The sequence below is a fragment of the Amphibalanus amphitrite genome, unplaced genomic scaffold (assembly GCF_019059575.1).
Source record: "Amphibalanus amphitrite isolate SeventyFive unplaced genomic scaffold, NRLGWU_Aamphi_draft 001345F_arrow, whole genome shotgun sequence".
In the NCBI taxonomy this organism is placed as follows: domain Eukaryota; kingdom Metazoa; phylum Arthropoda; class Thecostraca; order Balanomorpha; family Balanidae; genus Amphibalanus; species Amphibalanus amphitrite.
Genome location: NW_024882838.1, coordinates 86,898 through 108,443, shown reverse-complemented (window position 1 = coordinate 108,443; position 21,546 = coordinate 86,898). Strand labels below are relative to the sequence as shown.

The 21,546-nt window shown below is 49.7% G+C and overlaps 2 protein-coding genes across 3 annotated transcripts; one reads left to right on the top strand and one right to left on the bottom strand.

Moving 5' to 3' along the window:
- Positions 1-1,369: 1,369 nt before the first annotated feature.
- LOC122372325 (tubulin alpha-1 chain-like) lies at positions 1,370-6,011 on the top strand. Its single transcript, XM_043349410.1, has 2 exons — positions 1,370-1,599; positions 4,468-6,011. The coding sequence occupies exons 1-2, from the start codon at positions 1,597-1,599 to the stop codon at positions 5,812-5,814; spliced, it is 1,350 nt and encodes a 449-aa protein (XP_043205345.1). The 5' UTR covers positions 1,370-1,596; the 3' UTR covers positions 5,815-6,011.
- A 2,434-nt stretch (positions 6,012-8,445) lies between these two features.
- On the bottom strand, positions 8,446-18,628 carry LOC122372322 (serine/threonine-protein kinase S6KL-like). 2 transcript variants are annotated; one of them, XM_043349406.1, is made up of 11 exons: positions 18,583-18,628; positions 14,619-14,736; positions 14,181-14,326; positions 13,796-13,922; positions 13,335-13,436; positions 12,976-13,099; positions 12,505-12,612; positions 12,086-12,244; positions 11,725-11,813; positions 11,285-11,497; positions 8,446-10,307 (listed from the first exon to the last, which is right to left on the bottom strand). In XM_043349406.1, exons 2-11 carry the CDS (start codon positions 14,730-14,732, stop codon positions 9,495-9,497), a joined length of 1,995 nt encoding a protein of 664 aa, XP_043205341.1. In that variant the 5' UTR covers positions 14,733-14,736; positions 18,583-18,628; the 3' UTR covers positions 8,446-9,494. The 2 variants fall into 2 exon arrangements, with proteins under 2 accessions (XP_043205341.1, XP_043205340.1); XM_043349405.1 differs by lacking the exon at positions 18,583-18,628 and adding an exon at positions 15,353-15,528.
- Positions 18,629-21,546: the final 2,918 nt, after the last annotated feature.

Genomic DNA, 21,546 nt, shown 5'->3' with positions numbered 1-21,546 from the left:
GCTCAAATATGTTGGTCCTGGTCACGGTACGGTGACACTCTGTCACCAGAACGTCGCCAGGTAAGCAGTACTGAGCAGAATAAGTTTTCCCTCCCCCAGTGCAAGCCCGGATCCCCTTCCGTCCCAGTATCAGCGGTGTGCTCGGCCAGATCCCCGACAGTGTCCATGTATGGTATACCGCCGCTGCCCTCAAGGCCAGACATGCAGACGCGCCTTGACACCTCGCTCCCTAACGGGACGGTTCATAGGAGAGTGATGTCAGACTGGACAGGCCACGGAATAGAGACTTCTGCCGTGACCAACTCATAGACCTTACTGAACATATAGAAAGCGGATATAAAAGCAGAAGGTAGTCCCTCCGGCTGCAAAAGCAGTTTAACTGCGGTAATGGGTTAAGTCGGTAGTTAACTGGGAATTCACCTCACTGCACTGTGAATTGCTCACCTCACTGCACTGTGTCAAACTTGAAAGAGTAGGGGACAAATCGTCAACCCAAGGCAAACAACACCAACGTGCAATGATACGTCCGTAAACGGTGAGACGGTGGGACATAAGTTTTAGCGAGATACGCACTGATCGGTGGAAGTGAGAAATTATACTTGATTCTCAGGGGATCATTAGGTGTCACCGTTCACATAAAATCCCTCTCAGCTCTCAGCTCAAGCCCCCCCCCCCCCCACCCACCCACCCACAAAAAATGGCTTGACCAATTTTTGACATTTTCGGCAGCACAAGCTATGGTTCCCATGACCTATACAAGCTCGAATCGACTTATTAACAATGATCAAGCGCATACGCTTGGAGCAGGTAATATTGACGATCACATTTCTTCCAAAAATGTCATGCAGACATTAGAGTAGATAGCCCCAATCACGAATGACGCATGCAAATGCAAATACCATGCTCCAGTAGATGTAAGGAAAGGCCTCCGAGCGCTCTGACCTGAACGTTTCGCTGATATATTAGATGCTTCCGTTTACAATGAACATTCCTTCAAGTACTCATTAACTGCTACTCGAGTGTTTTGATAAGAGCTACAAGTGTGATCGAAGCAAACTTTCTGCGATGGCTCATCCTTACCAGGTTCTCGCATCGTCTCTTGGCGTTTGAATCGAGCTGACTTTAGACATAACATCCACAGCTCATTGTGTCATTTTATCGAATAAGGCTAAGGCCGAAAATGAATAAGGCTAATAATATCGAATAAGGCTAATAAGGCTAGGCGAACAAGACTACAGCATGCTCTATCGACACAGCATCGCCAAATCAAATAAGCCACAGCACCGAAATGGACGACCTTGATTTTGCGGTCATCCCCATCACCCTATTCCCCCAGCCAGTCGCGCCTGGCACCGCCTATGCCAAGTTAGCAGCAGCGGCGGCGGCGGGGGACGGGGAGGAAGGCGGCGGCCGCCGCCCTACGCGTCTCCACCAATCAGAGACAGGCACCGAGACGATAAAGGGGCGCTGACGATACGCGGCCCTCCACTCAGCTCTGTCCGCTGCTGGAGGAACAGATACACCGTCCGTAAGGCTTCGTAACACTGCCTTTGGTGGTTTATCTGAACCTCAGTTCGTGACCTTCAAACAGCAATCATGGTGAGTGTCATCCGAGATCAAGACCCTCAAGCTTGTGAGAAAAGAGATCATGTAATTTTGTAGACGTCACCACAATTCCGTAGCGGTCTGCTCTGCAAGTTAGTAGACTGAGCTCTAGTCCGCTTTAATCGAATGCCGTTTATTTACTGTCGCCCTTGTAGCTCACAAAGAGGGCCCGTTTCCAAATGTCCTTTGGGCACGCGAGGTCCGAGGAAGTACTCGACGCGTCTCCCAGCAATCGGTGATTGATGCCACTTGTGTATGCGCGCAACGCCTGAGCGTCGCTCTCTTTCCGCCCATAACTGAGCAACTACAACTAATGCACGGTTCGTGCCGCCAATTTTTGACGCATGCACGGTGATTGCACGCCTCAAGCTCAGCACCAATTGTTGATTGCCCTGAAATAATAGCCTACCGTGGCTACGGTGCCTTGGTGAACTGGGATTCTATAAGCGGCGTGACTATCAGCTTTACGTCACTCGGGTTATAAGTGCGTCACTACTTGAGCTATTACCAATAAGCACTGTCGAGGTGGAAAATACCGCTAGAGCCACTAAGCTATGCGCACTGAAATAGTCATTCCCTTACATCGGCCCATACAAGGAACATATTAACCCGCGCCCGGCTGGGGGTCCTGGATTTCCACGCCCTGCTGGGGGGGGGTGTTTGAACACCCCCCCCCCTTCTAACTCGGCTCCTGGGCCACGTAGCGATACGCGGAAGGCGGCGTTCGAAAGAGCGTCAAAAATAATGAGGAAATCACTTCGGTCAATTTTTTGGTCAGGTCAAAGGTCAGGTCACCAGAGGTCATTGAAGGCAAAATTTCGCCGATTTCCAGGTCGAATGTCGACAATTTCCAAGAAGCCAACGCATAACTCGGGAACCAATAGAGCTACAGCGCCGCGGAAAAGCGCATTCGATAGTCCTATTAACGCCCTTTCTGAGTAATTCTCTCAGATTTGACCTAACGTCAACGGTTTTGCCTCCAGGGGGCAAAAACTGCAAAAATAACCGATTTTTTCGGACAGTTTTTCTGCAATAACTTTTGACCCAAGCCTTGTACGAGCTTACTTTTACCAGCATCGTGTTCCTCTGGTCAAGACGCATCGAATGAACTATAACTTGACCTTGAAAGGTCAACTTGAAAATTTGACCTCAGGTCAAGGTCATGACCTGACCGGAAAGGGTCATGTTGCATATCAGTCGATCCGTATCGTCGAGCTGAACACATCTAAGGCGTTTTCATCGCTCTAGCATGCCTCTATCAAAAGTTATTTGCGAAAAACTGTTAGATACCATTCGTGACCTAAGATGACCTCAGGGCATAAACAGGGGTCACGGACACCATTTTCATGTTCAGTGTGTCTAAACCACTTGTAATTCAGTGTTTGGGAGTGTTTATAATGTATTTCGTCCAAAAGAGGCGCATTTCAATTTTCTCCCATTGACTTATAATGGGGAGGTCGCAAAATTGACCTGACCTTAGGTCATCGATAGCAAAATTCTGAGATATACATTTTGTACATGCTATTGCTCTTACCAATCGCTGAAAGTTTCAAAGCGATCGGTGACTCGGTGTAGCTATGACAGACATTGAAACTTTTTATGAGGTGAGGTCACTTCAAGTGACCTGGTGACCTGACCTTGAATGACCTTGGTCTGAAATTTTCACAACATGTGTAGAATTGATGTATGATAAGGTGTACCAAAAACGGCGGCGCGTTTTTGAGATATTCGCGAAAAACCACAAGGGGGATGTTCAAACACCCCCCCCCCCCCAGCAGGGCGCGGGTTAACCGTTTCAATTCAACATCATTCATCACTCCTGCTCGACGAATGTTGGAAACAAAGACTTCCGGCCCGCGGAACCGGTTCTCTTTCTATGTAAGCCCCGAGCGGCCGGAACTTTTTACTCTCCGCCGAGTGCATACCGGGCCTGAGCACTGCACTGGTCTGACCAGCCTATGGTCCCATCCGGCTCAACGTTCGTTGCCTTGTATGGAGAAAAGCTTTTTTGCTTTTTTAGGTACCAGCACGTTGCAAGTAAGGTTCTCACACATTGGTATCAGCGCCTGGTGATAGCGAGGTCACTTCGTTCCATTAAACGAGGCTGTCGCTGAGCTCCGTAGCTCCCATTTCGCCCAGTTTTGCCATTTCCGGCCCTGGGGTACGTGGTAGCAGCCGGTCGCAGCAGCGGCGCCAGTATCGCTGCGCCACGCCCGTTGTCGCCTGGTAATGACTCACCCTACGCCTACTGTCTGGGAGGGACGGCCCGGAGAGGGGCGCCACCACACGGAACCACAGCTGCCGGGAAGGGGAGAGCAGCGACACCTGAGACCCCGCGACAGGCAGCGGCAGAGTCGGCGGACTCGGCCCTTCTGTGGGCTGGCACTCCGCCCACCGCGACGCAAACGACAGCTAAACGCTCACTGGGATGTGTTGAGTCAACAAACCCATGAATTGGTCGATCGTTTCATCCCATTCAGAGATGCTTCTGAGCTGGCGCGAACATTATGAAAACTGACGTCATTTTACCCTCCACTTGCACAAATAACGTCCTGAAACGAGTGACCTCGTTGTCAGATGTGGCAAACAAAGCGGGATGCATAATACCATGACTTCAACCTCAAAGGAATGTGCACAAAGCCGTGCTAAATTCACGGCTTTGTTCCTTGTTCGTGCACCATTTCGGAAAACCCGTAGAGCTTAATCGTTGACGAATCGGCCTTTTCTACAAAGCGTCTAATGTTGACACTGGATCCTTTCATGAAAATCAGTGAAGTCCATGCTAGTAAGTAGTAAATGAAATTTGTGCGACATTTTCGGGGGACGAGACGTCTTGTTTAAACCACCCTCTCTCTTTTTCAGCGCGAATGCATCTCCGTCCACGTCGGCCAGGCCGGTGTCCAGATGGGCAACGCCTGCTGGGAGCTCTACTGCCTCGAGCACGGCATCCAGCCCGACGGCAAGGTTCCCACCGACAAGACCATGGGAGACAGCGATGACTCCTTCAGCACCTTCTTCGCCGAGACCGGTGCCGGCAAGCACGTGCCGCGCGCCGTGTTCGTCGACCTGGAGCCGTCTGTGGTGGACGAGGTGCGCACGGGCGCCTACCGCCAGCTCTTCCACCCGGAGCAGCTCATCTCCGGCAAGGAGGATGCCGCCAACAACTACGCCCGCGGCCACTACACCATCGGCAAGGAGATCGTCGACCTGGTGTTGGACCGCATCAGGAAGCTGGCCGACCAGTGCACCGGTCTGCAGGGCTTCCTGATCTTCCACTCGTTCGGCGGCGGCACCGGCTCCGGCTTCACCTCTCTGCTGATGGAGCGTCTCAGCGTCGACTACGGCAAGAAGTCGAAGCTGGAGTTCGCCATCTACCCGGCGCCGCAGGTGGCCACGGCCGTGGTGGAGCCGTACAACTCCATCCTGACCACCCACACCACCCTGGAGCACTCGGACTGCGCCTTCATGGTCGACAACGAGGCCATCTACGACATCTGCCGCCGCAACCTGGACATCGAGCGCCCGTCCTACGCCAACCTGAACCGTATGATCGGCCAGATCGTCTCCTCCATCACGGCCTCGCTGCGCTTCGACGGCGCCCTGAACGTAGACCTGACCGAGTTCCAGACCAACCTGGTGCCCTACCCGCGTATCCACTTCCCGCTGGTCACCTACGCTCCCGTCATCTCGGCGGAAAAGTCTCAGCATGAGCAGCTGTCCGTTGCTGAGATCACCAACGCCTGTTTCGAGCCGGCCAACCAGATGGTCAAGTGCGACCCGCGCCACGGCAAGTACATGGCCTGCTGCATGCTGTACCGCGGAGACGTCGTCCCCAAGGACGTCAACGCCGCCATCGCCACCATCAAGACCAAGCGCAGCATCCAGTTCGTCGACTGGTGTCCGACCGGCTTCAAGGTGGGCATCAACTACCAGCCGCCGACCGTGGTGCCCGGCGGCGACCTGGCCAAGGTGCAGCGCGCTGTCTGCATGCTGTCCAACACCACCGCCATCGCCGAGGCCTGGGCGCGCCTGGACCACAAGTTCGACCTGATGTACGCCAAGCGCGCCTTCGTGCACTGGTACGTCGGCGAGGGCATGGAGGAGGGCGAGTTCTCCGAGGCCCGCGAGGATCTGGCTGCCCTCGAGAAGGACTACGAGGAGGTCGGCATCGACTCGGCTGAGGGTGAAGACGAAGACGAGGAGTACTAAGCGCTTGACAGAAAAAGAAAAGACAAGCATGGCTGGAGCAGGAGGCAAGAAAGCGGGTCGGATATTCAGTCTAACTCCGCAGTCTCTAACAAATGCTCAGATTATACTTTTTCGTTTGCATGGAGTCGGGGACCAATCTGACTGGAACGAACTGAATAAAATGCTCTGAATCAGAGGAAATACAAAACAGCAACAAAGCCTGTCTTTAAACCAGAGTAATGAACGTTCGAATAATGAAAACCAGTTATTTGAGTGCACGAATGTCATCACATGATGAGCCAATGAGCCAATGTCAAACATTTATTGCTCCTCGAATATTGCCATTCTTGCTGCGCTTCCTATTCATAGTCACGTAAGCACAGCATTGTGATAAATGAACAGATTTCCTGCCAAAGGCTAAACGGCTTAGAGTTCCCATGCATAAGTGGCAACGTAATGCAACGAAAATGAATAAGCGCATGGTGGAAAGGACGGGTTTTTATCCGCTGCACAACTGACTGCTCACTGCAGTGCCTGTCCGGTTGTCCCCGGGGCCCGGGTATCTAGCCTTTCCCCACGAACAGCGAATGCAAAGCCAGAAACGGGGAAAGGAAAGTAGATAGCTCGCTTGACAAGGAAAATGATAAGGAGGAGCAATGGCTAATGCCTATGCAACTATGCTGTTCTTGTAAAAGTCCACATCATTCCCTAGAAACGTTTTGAAAACCCTAGTACACTTATACACTTATACAGGATATATTTTCATGGCATGAGTGGCTCAGCATTCTCGACAAGCTCAAGCCATATCTGTAGCCCAACCACCCCACGGAGCGACAGACCGTCGTCAGCACGGACTCCAGGTCGGCACCGGCTCCAGGGCCAGCTTGTCTCCCCACCGATCGGCGTCACGCGCTCGCTCCGGCGGCTTAGACCGTGCGCCGGCGGCGGAGCGACCGGCGACGGACCGTGACCGGAAGTCGGCCATTTCCGCCGTGACGCCGGTCCGGAGCATTCCCAGGAGCGCCAAAGCGGAGCCGAGCAGCGCCGCCGGCCACTGAACCGAACCGCCGCGGTCCACGTCAGTCCACCGGTACCGACCCAAACATCGGACCAAGAGGCTTGGAGAGATATGGTCGTTGAAATTCACCTGCAGTATAAAGAACCTGTAACTGCATCAAAAACAGCCCAAATTCAATTAAACGGTTCTATTCCCCATTACTCAGCCTGTCAAATTAGGCAATGATTGGCATCGTCTCTTCATATTTCATCGAGCACGGACTGGAGGGCGAAGCCAAGACAAACACCACACAGTGCACACAGGACGGTGCACGGTGCACACCCAGTCTGACATGCTACTCGAGAGACGGCGGACCAAGTATCGTAGGCGAACAATAATCCAATCCAAATACTGCACACCAAGTAGCAAACATCTGCTTTCCGTATGGTCCAAAAGACGGGCGGTTCAGGCATTCAGCGCCACAGTTTCCTCATTACTCCCGGTGGGAGTGTGGTGCAGTGTCACCGGTCTTGGCGACAACCCCAGTCGGCCGGCGGTCAGTCGGTCGGTCCGGACGGCAATTACACCGTGGGAGGGCCGTGATGACGGCGAAACGAGACCCATTGTGACCTGATCACCGACCAGCCAACTTTCCAGCGTGGTGGGAACTAAGAACAAACAGCAAACGTCCGAGCAGGGCCACTGGAACAAACACTGGGCGTCTGGTCAGACTTTCCGGTCACGGCCAGCCAAAGCATGGTGCGAAAGGCGCCTGATCTCTGCAAGGATATTAATCAAGCTCGTTTACGTTATCGGTGGAAAGTCCCTACTCCTTACTTATTCACAGATGCCTTATAACAATTTTCTGATCAACAGTATGAAGAAAAACGGCACGGATAACAAAGACCTTTTAACCTTCAAGTCCAGCTCATTGCCGGATAGACCAGATGATGACACCACGTCACCCGAAGGTTAGATGGAAAGCACATCACGCCGTCAACAGTCCCGGAACGAAACATGCCCAAAGTCACCCGGGGCACCCAAAACTAGTTCCGGTGACGCCATCGTGCACGACAGTCAAGTCACGCCAGCGTCTCAGTACGAGGGAAGCGACAAGAGATCGAGCCGCACAAAAACATCCCGTATAAGGCCAGAACGCTGCGTCCGCAGATGGCCGATAGGCAGATATGCAAATGGCTGAGGGGATAGCGGCGGCTTTAGCATGCAACTGAGCGAGGGGGACGGGTGGCCGGTAGTGATGGAGGTGTTTTTGAGCGATAAAAACTGGTGCCGGCCGCCCCTGGCCGGACCGTGACACACTTCGCCGGTGCGTGATGAACAGAGACCGCTCACATCGGCGTTTGTTCGCCAGACAGCCGGCGTCGCTCAATGTTGATCTCTTGAAGCAAGAATGGAATGAATTGAGACTTTTTTATTACGCAACTTCGATCTTTCTACGCACATAAGTTTTATATATATATTTATACGAGACTTATTGTAATCCGGTTTACTTTTTCAGAACATAAATGATGAATGATGATAGCCGTTCATTTTGCGGTGACCACCATTTATGGAACTAAAGATAAATCGCCTGACACAATGTATTGCGTACGAAGTACCCAGTACACACGGACTGGCTGAAATGAAAGATGAAATCAAATGTCAAAGCTGTATTTTCATCGTTGCATGAATACCATATGAGCCAGAGGTAAAGCGAGGCCTGTTGCCTCGCAAGGTAAGACTCCGAATGGGCATTAACCGATGATCCCAAAGAACATAGTTATTAACATGTAAGCGTAACAACGATGTAATCAGCCTCTGTAAAGTTGAACCTAGACTATGTAAAATATAGTTCACTTAATAAATTATTACTTCGCATAAAATGGAAACAGATTCAGTGTTCAGTGTTCCAACTCTCTTCCCCGACGACGTCTTCGTCATACAAAGACACAACCAAACCCACAAATCCCAAGCCTCAACCGTGCCTCAACTAACGCCATGTCACGTCCAAAGTGTGGCAGTACATCAAACTAACACCTACCTAAACAGGAAGTTTCCCCGGCTCCCGCTACGACTTCCAGGTGACATGGTGTCACGCCTACAGTGATCATATCTCTGTTGGCTTAATACACCAAAAGGACACACTCGTTGATTCGCTGAAGACTTTGTGCGTTGTTCGTTGCATTGTACCATTGCACACATGATCGATAAACATCAAGCAGGAAGTAGATTAGAATTATGGTTGAAAAGTACGCATTTGTATCAAAGCGCATAACAGGAGAGAATGTTCGATAAGTGGGCAGAATTTCACCAGACGTTAAATTTCTTAGGAATGCTTGGAATGTGAACGCGAGTTTTAATAAGTGGCATTGAAAAGTAGCGATATGTTCGAGGTGTTCAATGCAGAACGTGTCGGACTCTGTATACAATCAAATGACCATCGTAGCTCAATATCTACCAGTAACACCCTGCCTTTGTCCATCTATCTTGGACGGAACGCGTTGTCCGGCAGATCTACATTATATCACAGTTATCATATACGAGGAACACAGATCTAACATCATTGGCGGCCGCAGCCCGTACTACAGCTGCACTATACTTAACACCGCGTTCCATCACTACTTGTACTGACCTGGGGTCGCTGCTCTGCATAACGTACACACCTTCACGTTTAGCCTCTCGCAGCTACAAACAACCCCAATGTTCAAACCTGCACAGCCTCCGTGGAGACATCCGTATCGTCCCAGCTGTCCGCCACGGCCGTCGTGCGGGGCCGCTTCCAGATGCGGTCGTACTCGTCCCGACTGACGGGGGACGAGCCTGGCCGCTTTAGAGAGTCCTCCGTTACTACACAGGTCGCGATTTGACTCGGGCCCGCATCGAAAAGGGCTCCCTCGCCGGTCCTCTCCATCTCTCCGCCTTCACCGAGCCCCGCTTCATGACAGCCGTAAAAGTTGAGCACAGGCGCTGGCGGTGGAGCAGCGGCAGGCGGCGACAGCTCGGGGACGTCCAGGTCGCACTGACACTCAGCGCTGTCGGACGGAGCGTCCGGCAGTCGCAGCTCCAGAATATCGCCGCTAGAGGACTCCTCGAACGTATCTTGCATGGCCCGCAGCGGCGGTGTGTGGGGCGCCTCCGCCGGGACCAGCGCCCCCTCTGCTACCACCGGCGGTCTGACGTCTCGCCCCCGACTCTCCGGCGGTCGGAAGGTGCGATGCGGCGACAACACTCCACTGGAGGCCACCACAGAGTCGGCCGACACCGGGCTGAGGGAGAGCTCCGGCGCCGGGGCGGCGGCGGGCCGGCACGGTGTGCTGGCGGCCACGGCGGCCGGCACGGGGCGGCGCGGCGAGCCGGCCAGCGTGGGGAACTCGTCCACCAGTTCGCAGCTGCCCAGCGACTCGTCGACCGTGGTGGCGTCGAAGTCGATGAAGTCGGACTCCCTGCCGCTCTCGGAGCCGGCAGAGGCGTCCGCGCCGGCCGGGTAGAACGTGTCGTAGATGGACCGAGCCGACACCTGGTGCAGGAACAAGGACACGATAACAACCATAGGTATGACACTTGGCTCACCAAGAGCATTAGTAGTATATGAAAGCTGGGAACATAGGCTTCTGTACATAATTCCAACGTATTGTTGTCTCATGTCAATATAGACAACGGACACCCTACACACAATATACGTCCTGCATGCTGCTTAGTGCTTGGATATAGGTCAAAGAATATGGGGTGCAAGGGCTAATGCAAATGGAAACTTTCCAAGAAACCGGAGGTCATGTATTTCAGGAATAAGGAACAAAATATCTGATGTTGATCTATGCATCAGCCTTGGTAAAAACTACAGTTACTGTGGAGTCAAGATATACTACGTAAAAAGAGGAGAGTAGAGCTGACCACTGACCAGTGACCACAACACCAATAAAGATGTCAAATCTGCAAACATCAACATAAACTTTAAAAAAAAAATGGATAACAGGATAGGAATGCTTACCAAAGTATGTCTCCTTCCAATGTTGGTCTGGACAAAGGATTCTCGACTGGCGCGAGGAAATACGACACTTTTCGGAAAAGGAATAGTGGATTCGAAAATCGCGAACAAACCCGTCAACAATGTCATAGGTATGCATGTAAATAAGCGCAAAAACTGAAATCAAGTGTCCTTAGGTATGCCAACAAGTAAAAGTGAATGAATGACATTATCATCATAACCATATTCATAAAACCCAGGGGACAATTTACATGCCGTCACAAGCAAATAAGCACTGCCAGGCCTCAACGCAGAATTCTGGAAAAGTGCATGCGTTTCATGGTAGTTATAAAAGTGTATATCTTAACTCAATAGCGAATTATAAATATTGCATTCTTTACTTCAAGTATGCTAAAAGAAAAAATCATAAAAATATATTGAGTCAGCATCAGAGTCTTACATTTGTGTGATTTCCGCGTCTCTATCTATCGCTGTCAAATCCCTCCCGCCACATCCCCTGCCGAACTCACCTCCCTGGCCTTCACGGCGTCTAGATTGAAGTTGGCGTACCACGCCTCGCGGGACAGTTTGAGCAGACTGTTGAGCCGGTGTCGCGGCTCCGGGGTGAGCAGGCGCGCCACCAGAGCACGCGCAGGAGCACTGACGTGACAGGGCAGCCGCGGCTGGGCGGACAGCAGCAGACAACGCATCTCCACGTGGTCTTGGGCGGCAGGCACCGGGTACTGCGAGAGCAACGAGAGGTGCCAGGCTGACTAAGATTGTGATCCACGACAATTCGATTGGAAATGTGATACTGATTTGTGGAAAATCAGCCGGTAAAAAAAAATCCAGAGCAAGATTGCTACATTATAAACTAGGGCAGTTGCAGTGAACGGCCTTTTCCCCGCCAGTTTCCCTAATGGCCATGTAAGACACCGATTGCAAGCAGAGATACCGGTCGGTGACTCACGTTTCCGGAGAGCAGACAAAAGGCCACGACCCCGAGCGACCACCAGTCCACGCTGTGGTTGTAAGGCTGCGGCTCCAGCACCTCCGGGGCTGGCGGATAGAGAGCAGGGAACTGTGACCGACAACCAACGACGCACCCAGACACTAAGCACACATATTGGCAGCAACATATCTCACACTGCACCGTATCCCAGCATGCTGTAAGACGTACGTATATTTTACATAAGAAGAGCATACCAACATTCACAAGAGAAACGTTGCTGTGTATGTAAATACCACATTATGTACGTTATGAAGCACACAGCGACCCGATAGGCTCAGAACGTCAGCGAAGCACCACAGACAGGCTCTCTTTCACTCACCCATATACTGAAGCGTGCCACACAGAGTCTGGGTCCGGTTTCCGAAACGTAACCACTTCGCCAGACCGAAATCTATTAGCTTTACATGCATTTCTGAGTCCAGCAGAACATTTTCCAACTTCAGATCGCGGAATATCACACCAGCATTGTGGAGAAACTCTGTGAAAACAAATATGCCCGCATCAACTTTAGTCAAATATGTTGGGGGGGGGGGGCTTTAGGGTGCACCGTTGCACCGTGTGCAATTTGGTGCAATGCATAATACTAATAAGTGCTACCACTGTATTCACCCTAAGAATAAGGACGCATTTGACCTCGCGATGTTAAGGAGGAATACATAAACTGCTTGCGGTGACACTGCTAGCGGTGTCATTCAATATTTACAAGTTCATACTAATTAAAATGATCTTCATAATCACCTAGCGCTATCGCCATTTCGGCCACGTAGAGCTGGACGAGCTGTTCATGCAGGGAGCCGTGTCGCAGCCACAGGTCGCGCAGCTCGCCTCCCGGCACCAGCTCCTGAACTGAACGGAAACGGGGGCGGTCAACGGTCAGTGCACTTTGCCGGAGGGTAGTATTTAGATTCCCGGTGAACTAATCAGGTAAAGATAATAAAAAGCCTGAATAGCATTACTTTCAAACAAAAAGGATAACGTGATGCCGTATTCGAGTGCTGAACAATAACTAACATCGATGAAAAGCGATGACTGAATACCGACACAGCATGACTTGTTCAGCTCGAGCTTTTCATCAAAATCAGATAGACACTATATTCTTATCACACACAGGATTATCAAGGATGAGATCTGACCTGTCAGTCCTGTCCCGCCCCCGCAGCACTCCTAAGACCATTTCACCCACCCGTTCCTTCCCTGCGCCTCACTCACGGACGTAGAGCTGTTTGCGCGTCTGCCAGCGGTCCGGACAGGACACGATGTAGGGGTGGTGTCCGCAGGCCACCTGGATGCTGACCTCGTCCCTGACCTGGCCCACGGCTCCCTCACGTACCACCTGACGTCAGACAACACTCAGGTCAGATTAGGCCAGAGGGTAGCGATGGTGTGCGCCGGAGACGCGTGACCGACTTGGTATGTTAACGATCGAAACGTTTTATCGGCCGAATAAGACGTGAAAAAAGGAGAGTGTGCATGCATCTAAATGAGAGGACCAAGACAAATTACAAGAGGGAAATTACAAAATGAATAGTAATTTGGCCAGCCATCAATAGAAAAACACGACCACTCACATGAGCTTTCGATAGGATTTTTAAGGCGAACAGTTCCCCAGATTCTTTGTGCTTGACCTGGTACACCTTGCCGAATGCCCCAGTACCCAGCGTTTTCTCCACCTGTGACAAAAGCATAGCGACGTCAAAGATCATCAGGGAAAAGTCGAAAGCGGGGTTATCAACAATGTAGCAAGGCTACGTTTTTGTTAGAGCATAACGAGACAATAAACAGTAAGGAAGACGCAAAGCACACAGCAAGACGTCTTAACGGTTGATAAATATTTCAATCGTAAGTGCAACAAGATGGATAATGGGTTCCAGTGGCAAACTAAAACAGCACAGTTATCAAAAAATCTACCTCTTGTTTGCACGTCATAAAAGCGTTTTGTAAAGGAAACTTGCAATGACAAAGACGTCACCATCTTTCAATTTGAAATCATTTTACGAGAAACTCTAAACTCAGCATCGTTTATACTTACGCTGAATATTGTCTGGTGGCAGTGTTTCCGGACGGGAAAGTCTGGCAGGAACAGCGACTCGACCAGGCTGACGGGCCAGGCGGTCTTACAGCCGACCAGCGGGTCCTCCAGCGTGGCTTGGCTCCATCTGTCGCGGGCAGCGGGCACACACTCAGAACAAACAGGCGCGACAGATGGCGAAACTTTGCACGGAGGATAATTATCATGAAGTGACAGGCGAACAAATTTTAATTTTTAAGCTAAGAATCTATAATCCTCCAAACCATAAAACGTTAGCCGATACAGAAACAAAAGCCAGGCCAAACACACTAGTAATGCCTGAGATAACGGTAAACCAAACTACCAAAACAATTCGGGTACATTATCCCAGTAATTGCGGACGTACCGTGTCCGCGACACCCGCGACCACGGTCTGACGGGGCTGCGCGGGGAGGCGGGCCCGGACCGGCTGCTGCCCCAGCTGAGGTTGGACAGACGCGACAGGCGACCCCCCAGCACCGACAGGCGGCCGCTGACATTGTGCCAGCTGAGCTAGAATCAGACACAAATAATGTCAGAAGAGTGCTGAGCTGAACTCAGGCAATCATTGTCAGGAAAAAATGGAATGACTGCTGCTGAGAAAAAACAATAACATTCATTGCAGAACATCTCAAATCAGCACAACACCTTGCAACACATCACAGCAAAAGATTGAAAACCGAAGATAAAAGAAAGATATAATAAATGCATGTTGACATATGAATACCATTTGATTCTAAAAAGGGCAAAATGATAAGAAGGTAAGCAAAAACAGTGTAAGACTTAGACATGATTATAATCATACCTGGCTTTGACTGGATGTTTCATCAGCAAATGAAACATGCTTTGGCCCACTGACAAGCTCTCGAAGGTTGACGGGTTCACTTTGAGTAGATGGTTTCATATGAGAAGCACCCATCAATCTGAAAACATGTTCACAACATTTCATGCATTACATACAGCTAAATGGGTTATATAGGCCAACGAAATTCAAATAGATACTTGATAGAGAAAATAATACAGCTCCAGTTCATCACACAAAAATAAAATGCTTTTGATTTTACTGACACCATAATATGCTGCTCATCAGTCATCAGATCATTTAACAGGGGTTAGCTCCGGAAGCCTTTTCTCTCAGATAAGTGGACGCGATACCGCAAATACTGGCATGTTATTACCGTTTTTCTTCTGTAGTAGTGAGGGCTGCATTTGTGCCCATATATCAATGGTCATCAAAATTATATTTATTGACCCATCAATTTTTGGATCTTTGCCTCGTAGTTTCCCCAACTGAGTTCACATTTTACATCACACGTGTGTGACGTCCACTTCCAGGCATCAAAGATCTTGAGCTTTTTGATAGTACCAATATCATGCTTAATAGTCTAACTGTGGCTGTTTCTTTATCCTGAGCACCTACTTGCTAATGCTTTAAAGGATGGAATTTAAATTCAATAAAATTGAATTGAAATAGTTAAATTTCCAAATAGTCCAAATCAAAATTCAAGTTGATACATCTGAAAAACTAAAACAACTTACCAATTATCCTTGATGTGGAAAAAATAAAGACGCCATATATTTATGGGTGCTCCCAATGCAAAAGCAACAAAGAAAAGAAATTGCCAAAATTCAACATACACAATTTTTTACACGGACCCAAGCTCGGCAAACTCGGCGCAAAATACGCAAGGTCACACTAATCAATGTGGTGGTCAAGGAAATCGGTAAGCAAATGACGTCACCAACTCTAGTGTAAATTTTATTCGCTAGACTGAACTAGCCTTTCACATTATCATTAGTGATCAGTACCTAATCCTAATGTTAGTAGACCGCAAATAATTTCCCGACAAAACGCGACTACTGGGGTTTGTTAACAACTTCGCACTTAAGCAAAAAGCCCAGAGTCATGGTATTGCGGAGCACTGGCGGATCCAGGGGGGGCCACGGGGGCCATGGCCCCCCCCAAAGGCCTAAAGTGGCCTGTTTGGCCCCCCCAAAACGTAAGAAAAATTGGCTAAGAAAATATACTTGATGGAGGTTTTTAGCAAAGATTACTTTACTTATAGTTTTTAGCCACTTGGTGAAGTAAAGCTTTCCACAGCATAATATGGAAGCAATATGGTAGCAGTGAGGGTCAGTCAAAAGTTGCGCGAGTGGAGTCGACCTTCAAAAAAGACTTGTTGGCACCAGCCCCCTCCAAAGTCATATGGCAGCATGGGCGTGACTTTTCCTACTAGCCCATAGGGTTGCGTGTTAAAATGGGACTTTTTGCGCTCGGTTTTAAAGGTCTCGTAGTGTGGGCAGCCACGTATAAGGTATGTTAAAAGATAGCTACAACATTTTTATTTCCATTTTTGGGACGAAAAGTTCAAGCCCATCCAACCGTTTTCGAGATATTCGTCCATATATGACCCCATGTTTTTGACACATCCGAAGGTCCTGTGTTCGAATCTCGGACAGACCAAAACTTTTATCGTAAATGTGCGGCAAACCATGGCTGCAATGCAAAGTAGGGGTAAGCGCGCTGGTGATGGAGAGTTGTAAGCTGGTATACCTGACCTTTGATTCAAGCCGGATTTTGTGGCACCAACATCATTTTCAGGTCAGGTCAGGTCACTGACCTATGGCGTCATAAGTTAACCTCTGCACGGTCTCGAAGACGTCGCAACATCGTAACTCCATCAATGCAAGGAGATCTATCACAGGTAGATGAAACTTGCAGAACTGATCAAACTCCCTAATTTTCAAAAGTTGTTAGCTTCGGATTTCCCCTAAGGGTCACGTAAGGTCAGGTCGGTCAGGTGATCTGACCATTACCTATAAGCCAAAGGGGGAAAAAGGGTTGTTTTGGCGCTGACAGTGATCTTAGACGGAAAAGACACGAATGGACTCAGAAAGACCTGCCGAATTGAATCATGTGCAACTTGACCTAATCATGAGGTCATGACCTGACCTGACCTTGGAACATCCTAAATTGACCTCCCCCATACAAAAAGCATATCATTCGACGTGGCTGAGCATGACGAACACGATGGTGTCAAAATTGCAGCTCTGATACTATGTTGGACGACCACCGACCAATCCATCTACTGGTATGCTAATGCTTTTATTATCTATCGACGATGAACATTGAACATTCTCATGTATGTAAACATCCCACTTTGGGTTACAGAGTAAGTGGTTCCCAATCGTGCAAATTACATGTTCCACACATCACATTACCGCTCGTTCCAATGCAAATTAACTTTGGCTTTTTACAAATAAACTTTGGCATTGAAAGATGTCACGGTGTTACACTAAAGTTAAACATTGATCACAAGATAGGTACCTACAGCTCATCCTTAACACATAAGACGGAGAACACTATGGTAACCCTCTCAAAAAAGTTTTGGCCATAATAGGCAATGAGGCATAGCTGAGAGCAGGATCTTCCATCTGGGAACACATCAAGATGAAATTACATGAATCACACTTCAATAAAAACAAATTCAGGTGGTACTTATGTTTAGAAAATCAGGATGAAAGAACGTGTACCTATCTGAAAACATGACAAGCATTATCAGAGGAGTAATGCATGGTTATTTAAGTGACCTGTTAATCTTGGGTGGTTGAATGTTAGGGGGATCTTAGAATCTGTAAGGTCGAGAGATGTTACCTTCATAAGGGTTTCCCTTTGTGGTCACACATTTTTGATGTTTACGTAAATGAACAATGGGTGGGCGGTGCACACCCAAAGCCACAAGTTCACACAAGCTGGCGCCTATGTTGAAAGCTCAGCTTCCTTCCTGTTCTGATTTATACAGCTGATGGCACCTTTGGTTAGCTTTGTTTGAGGAAGCATTCACTCGAGGTTCGAGGTGCAGGTCTTATCCTGAAAAAGGATCAGAGGTATTTAGCTAGGGAAGTAATGAATGAAATTGATTCAGGCTGCTCTGAGGATGATTGACCACAAAGACATGGCTATTGTGAAAGCCCTGAAATAACTTTTAAACTGGTATGTGAGTGTTAAATGGAATATCAAGAATGGTAAGAGAGCTAAAAATTGACCTAAAAATTATCATCCATGTTGAGTTTCAATCAACTAAATTTGACATTATTTCACTTAATTTAAAATTACAAGATGTTGCATGATTATCACTAACAAGTGGCAACAAATGCTACTTTTTACATACTATCCACTTTCAACTGGATATAGAATGCATGTGTTTTGATTTCATTATCGCACCAACACAGTTGTACGAGATGCTTACACAAAGTATGATGTTACACGTTGATGGTAGGTATTCATCTGGGACAGTTATTGTTGACAGATATTATTAAGTTTGTTCAAAAGACCAGCTTTATTTCTTAGTATTAATAGCTTTTGGAAGACTTCAGTCTTCCTTCGTCAGCCTGTCAGAGCTCTAAAAATGCATACAAACGACCAAAATAGAAAAGAAAACACACAAATATTGCAAGTAGAGCAAGATAAAGCTGGCATAAACAATCCTTGCAATACAATTATACTAACTGTGCTCAAGTTAAATCGAAAGATGTCTTCAGGTGTCCTTTGATAAAATTCACCAAACCTTTTATAAGCACATTGTTATGTAACAGTGAGAGAATAAGAAAGCATGAGGCTGGCCCATCACCCAAATCAAAATTCAAGCCCAGCACTCAGCAGTTTGCAGATTTGCACACAACTGCCCAGAAAACCCTTTCAGACTTTTCCATGCATGATGAAGAACTGATTTTTATGCATACGATAGTTATTGATACTTAGTTAGCACAATTCTTAAGTCTTTAAATGAAGAGAGAACACCAATGAACGCCCCGTGCGAAACCATAGGTCGCATTGTGTATAAATATTACGCGCAATGTATCGAAACGCGAGCGCCAGCTGCGCCGCGCTTGAGCGCAGCCATATCCTGGGATAATTTTCGGTATATAGTTGTAACCTCTCAGTTCTAGTTGTTTTTCTAGATGATATAGTATGATTCTAGTATATACTAGGAAAAACTTTGGAGTACCCGACTCTTTAGTGCCCTGGTTGGCACGTGTTTATGGCGCGGTAACTGGGAGTTGGCGGTGTTTCGCGTGGTGTGGCATCACTGGCGGATCCGGGGGGGGGGGGGGCAGGGAGCCTGAGGTGCCCCTGACAGACCCGTGGTGCCCTTGGTAGGTCTGTGGTGCCCCTGGACCCTGGCAGGCCTGTGGTGCCTCTGGCGGGCCTAGGGTGCCCCTGCTAGGCTGCTGATGCCCCTGGGACCTGACAGGACTGTGGTGCCCCTGACAAGCCTAAAGTGCCCCCAACAGGCCCGTGATGCCCCCGACAGGCCCAAGGTGCCCCTGCGTGATGCCTGCGAGGCCGGTGGTGCCCCTGCGAGGTCGGTGGGGCCCCTGACAGGCCCATGGTGCCCCTGCGAGGCCGGTGGTGCCCCTGCTAGACCGGTGGTGCCCCTGGCAGGCCTGTGGTGCCCCTGCTAGGCCGCTGGTGCCCCTGGGCCCTGACAGGACTGTGGTGCCCCTGACAGGCCCAAGGTGCCCCTGTAAGGCCTGTGGTACACCTGCTAGGCCTCTGGTGCCCCTGACAGGCCCATGGTGCCCCTGCAAGGCCGGCGGCGCCCCTGGCAGGTCTCTGGTGTCCCTGACAGACCTGGGGTGCCCCTGACAAGCCTAGCCTGTGGGCCCCTCACAGGCCCGTGGTGCCCTTGTTAGGCCTGTGGTGCCCCTGGCGGGCTGGTAGTGCCCCTGCTAGGCCGGTGGTGCCCCTGACAGGCCTGTGGTACCCCCGGGCACTAAGGGGGGTCATGACCCATGTGGCCCCCCTTGGATCTGCCACTGGTACATATTATATTGATTTGTAATGGCGTTATGGCTTATGCAATATGCAATTGCAGGCACTTGGTATCCCTCACTTATCCCTCATTGGGGGCTCTGGCGGGCTCCTGAGGGCCCACGTCTAATCTCCGGGAGCCCTAGACAGGCTCCTTTGGGTCCTTTCAGTCCACTATAGCATAAGAGGTCTCCATGCGAGTCCTATACATCTGAGGACGTACCCTGACGTCTGAGGTACTCAACTGCAGCTCCAATGGTCTCTTACACTGGCGGATCCATGGAGGGGGCATTTAGGGCCATGCCCCCTTCCCAGAGGCCTAAAGTGGCCCGTTTGCCCCCTCCCCCAAGCGATAATGAAGCACAGTTCAATCAGTGCCTGGCCCAGGAGCCGAGTTAGACCACCTCCCGTTTTACCATCTCCCGGCCCGCAAAGGGACCCAAGCACTGACTCGAAGCGGGTTAACTGGTCGACAAAAGCAATAGTAAGTGTTTACAAAGTAATATAAAGGCATGGGTCGGGTGGGCTACCATTTATATATTTTTATTTTTAGTTAAAAAAAAATTCATAGTGTCAGCCGAAAAATAAGTGGCCTAAATCCGATGAGAAAACAGGATTTGGGGGTACCCTAGGTTTGGCTCCTGCATGAGTTGCCCCCCCCCCAAAACGCAAGTCTGGATCCGCCAGTGTTGCGGAGCCGGTACGGTACCGCATGGACTACATTCTCGGACCGTGTTTCCGTCTCCGATCATCGGCAGTTCATCACAGCTCCCGTGGACCTCCACGTGCCACCCACAGCTCTCATGGACCTCCACAGCAGTATCTCAGACCTCGACATTAGAGTTTGAGTTGCAATGCAAAGTTTCCCCCAAAGGCTGCTACCGGCACCGCCCCGCCCCACACATTTTTTTGGGGATACCGCCTACCGGCATGCTACCACGCCCAAAGCAAAAACACCACCAAATTACCGGCATACTAAAAAACCTGCATTGTTGATTCCAGTTTACCCCTACAAGAGATGCCACATTTTCCTCTTAGTGTCCAAAGTTTGAATCATATGCTAATAATTTTTTTTTGTGCAAAACCAAAAATACCGGCATGCTACCGGCAAGACATGCCAGATACCACAAAAAACCTGCGGTAGTGAAAAATTACCGGCATGCCGGTAATGCAGTAGGGAAACTTTGCAACTCTACTCGACATCTCACCCACAACTTCCTTGGACCTCCACGTGCCACCCAGACAGCTCTCACATGGACCTCCACTGTCCACAGCTATCCCAGACCTCGACATGTCCCACCCACAACTTCCTTGGATCTCCACGTGCCACCCGCAGCTCTCATGGACCTCTACAGCTATCCCGGACCTCGACATCTCACCCACAGCTACCATGGACCTTCTCAGCTCACCCAAAGCTCCTGTGGGCCTCAACATGTCACCTAGAGCTGCTTCGGACCTCCACTGTGCTCCGCATCTCACCCACAGCTATTGACCTCCACCTCTCACCCAGCTTACCCAGGCCTCTCATCTCATCCGCTGCTGTCATGGACCCCCACAGCTCCCATAGACCTCCCCATCTTACACACAGCTACCATTGACCAAAGCTGTAACCTCACACCCCCCATGGACCTCCACATATCTTACCCACATCTCCCACAGACCTCAGCATCCACGGTTTCGGACCTCCATGGTAGCTGTGGGTGAGATGAGGAGGCCTATGGGAGCTGTGGAGGTTCATGGGGCTGTGACAGTCAATGGGAGTCCTACGGACCTCCACAGTTTCCCCGTATCTGCATAGCTCTTCTGAGGCTCTTCTGAACTACACCCTCGATTCAATAGATCTTTATTGCTTCCCAAATTTTCACAGCCCCGGGCTCCATGGCCCTCTTCACAGTCCCTGGTCTCTCACAACACTCAG

Bases quoted from the DNA above. Each gene is read 5' to 3' on its own strand.
- LOC122372322 (XM_043349406.1), bottom strand. From the start codon at position 14,732: ATGGGTGCTTCTCATATGAAACCATCTACTCAAAGTGAACCCGTCAAC. The intron at 12,613-12,975 runs GTGAGTGAGGCG...GTTTCCGTTCAG, and splicing joins GCGCAAACAGCTCTACGTCC to TTCAGGAGCTGGTGCCGGGA. The intron at 12,245-12,504 runs GTGATTATGAAG...TTGTTTTCACAG, and splicing joins CGAAATGGCGATAGCGCTAG to AGTTTCTCCACAATGCTGGT.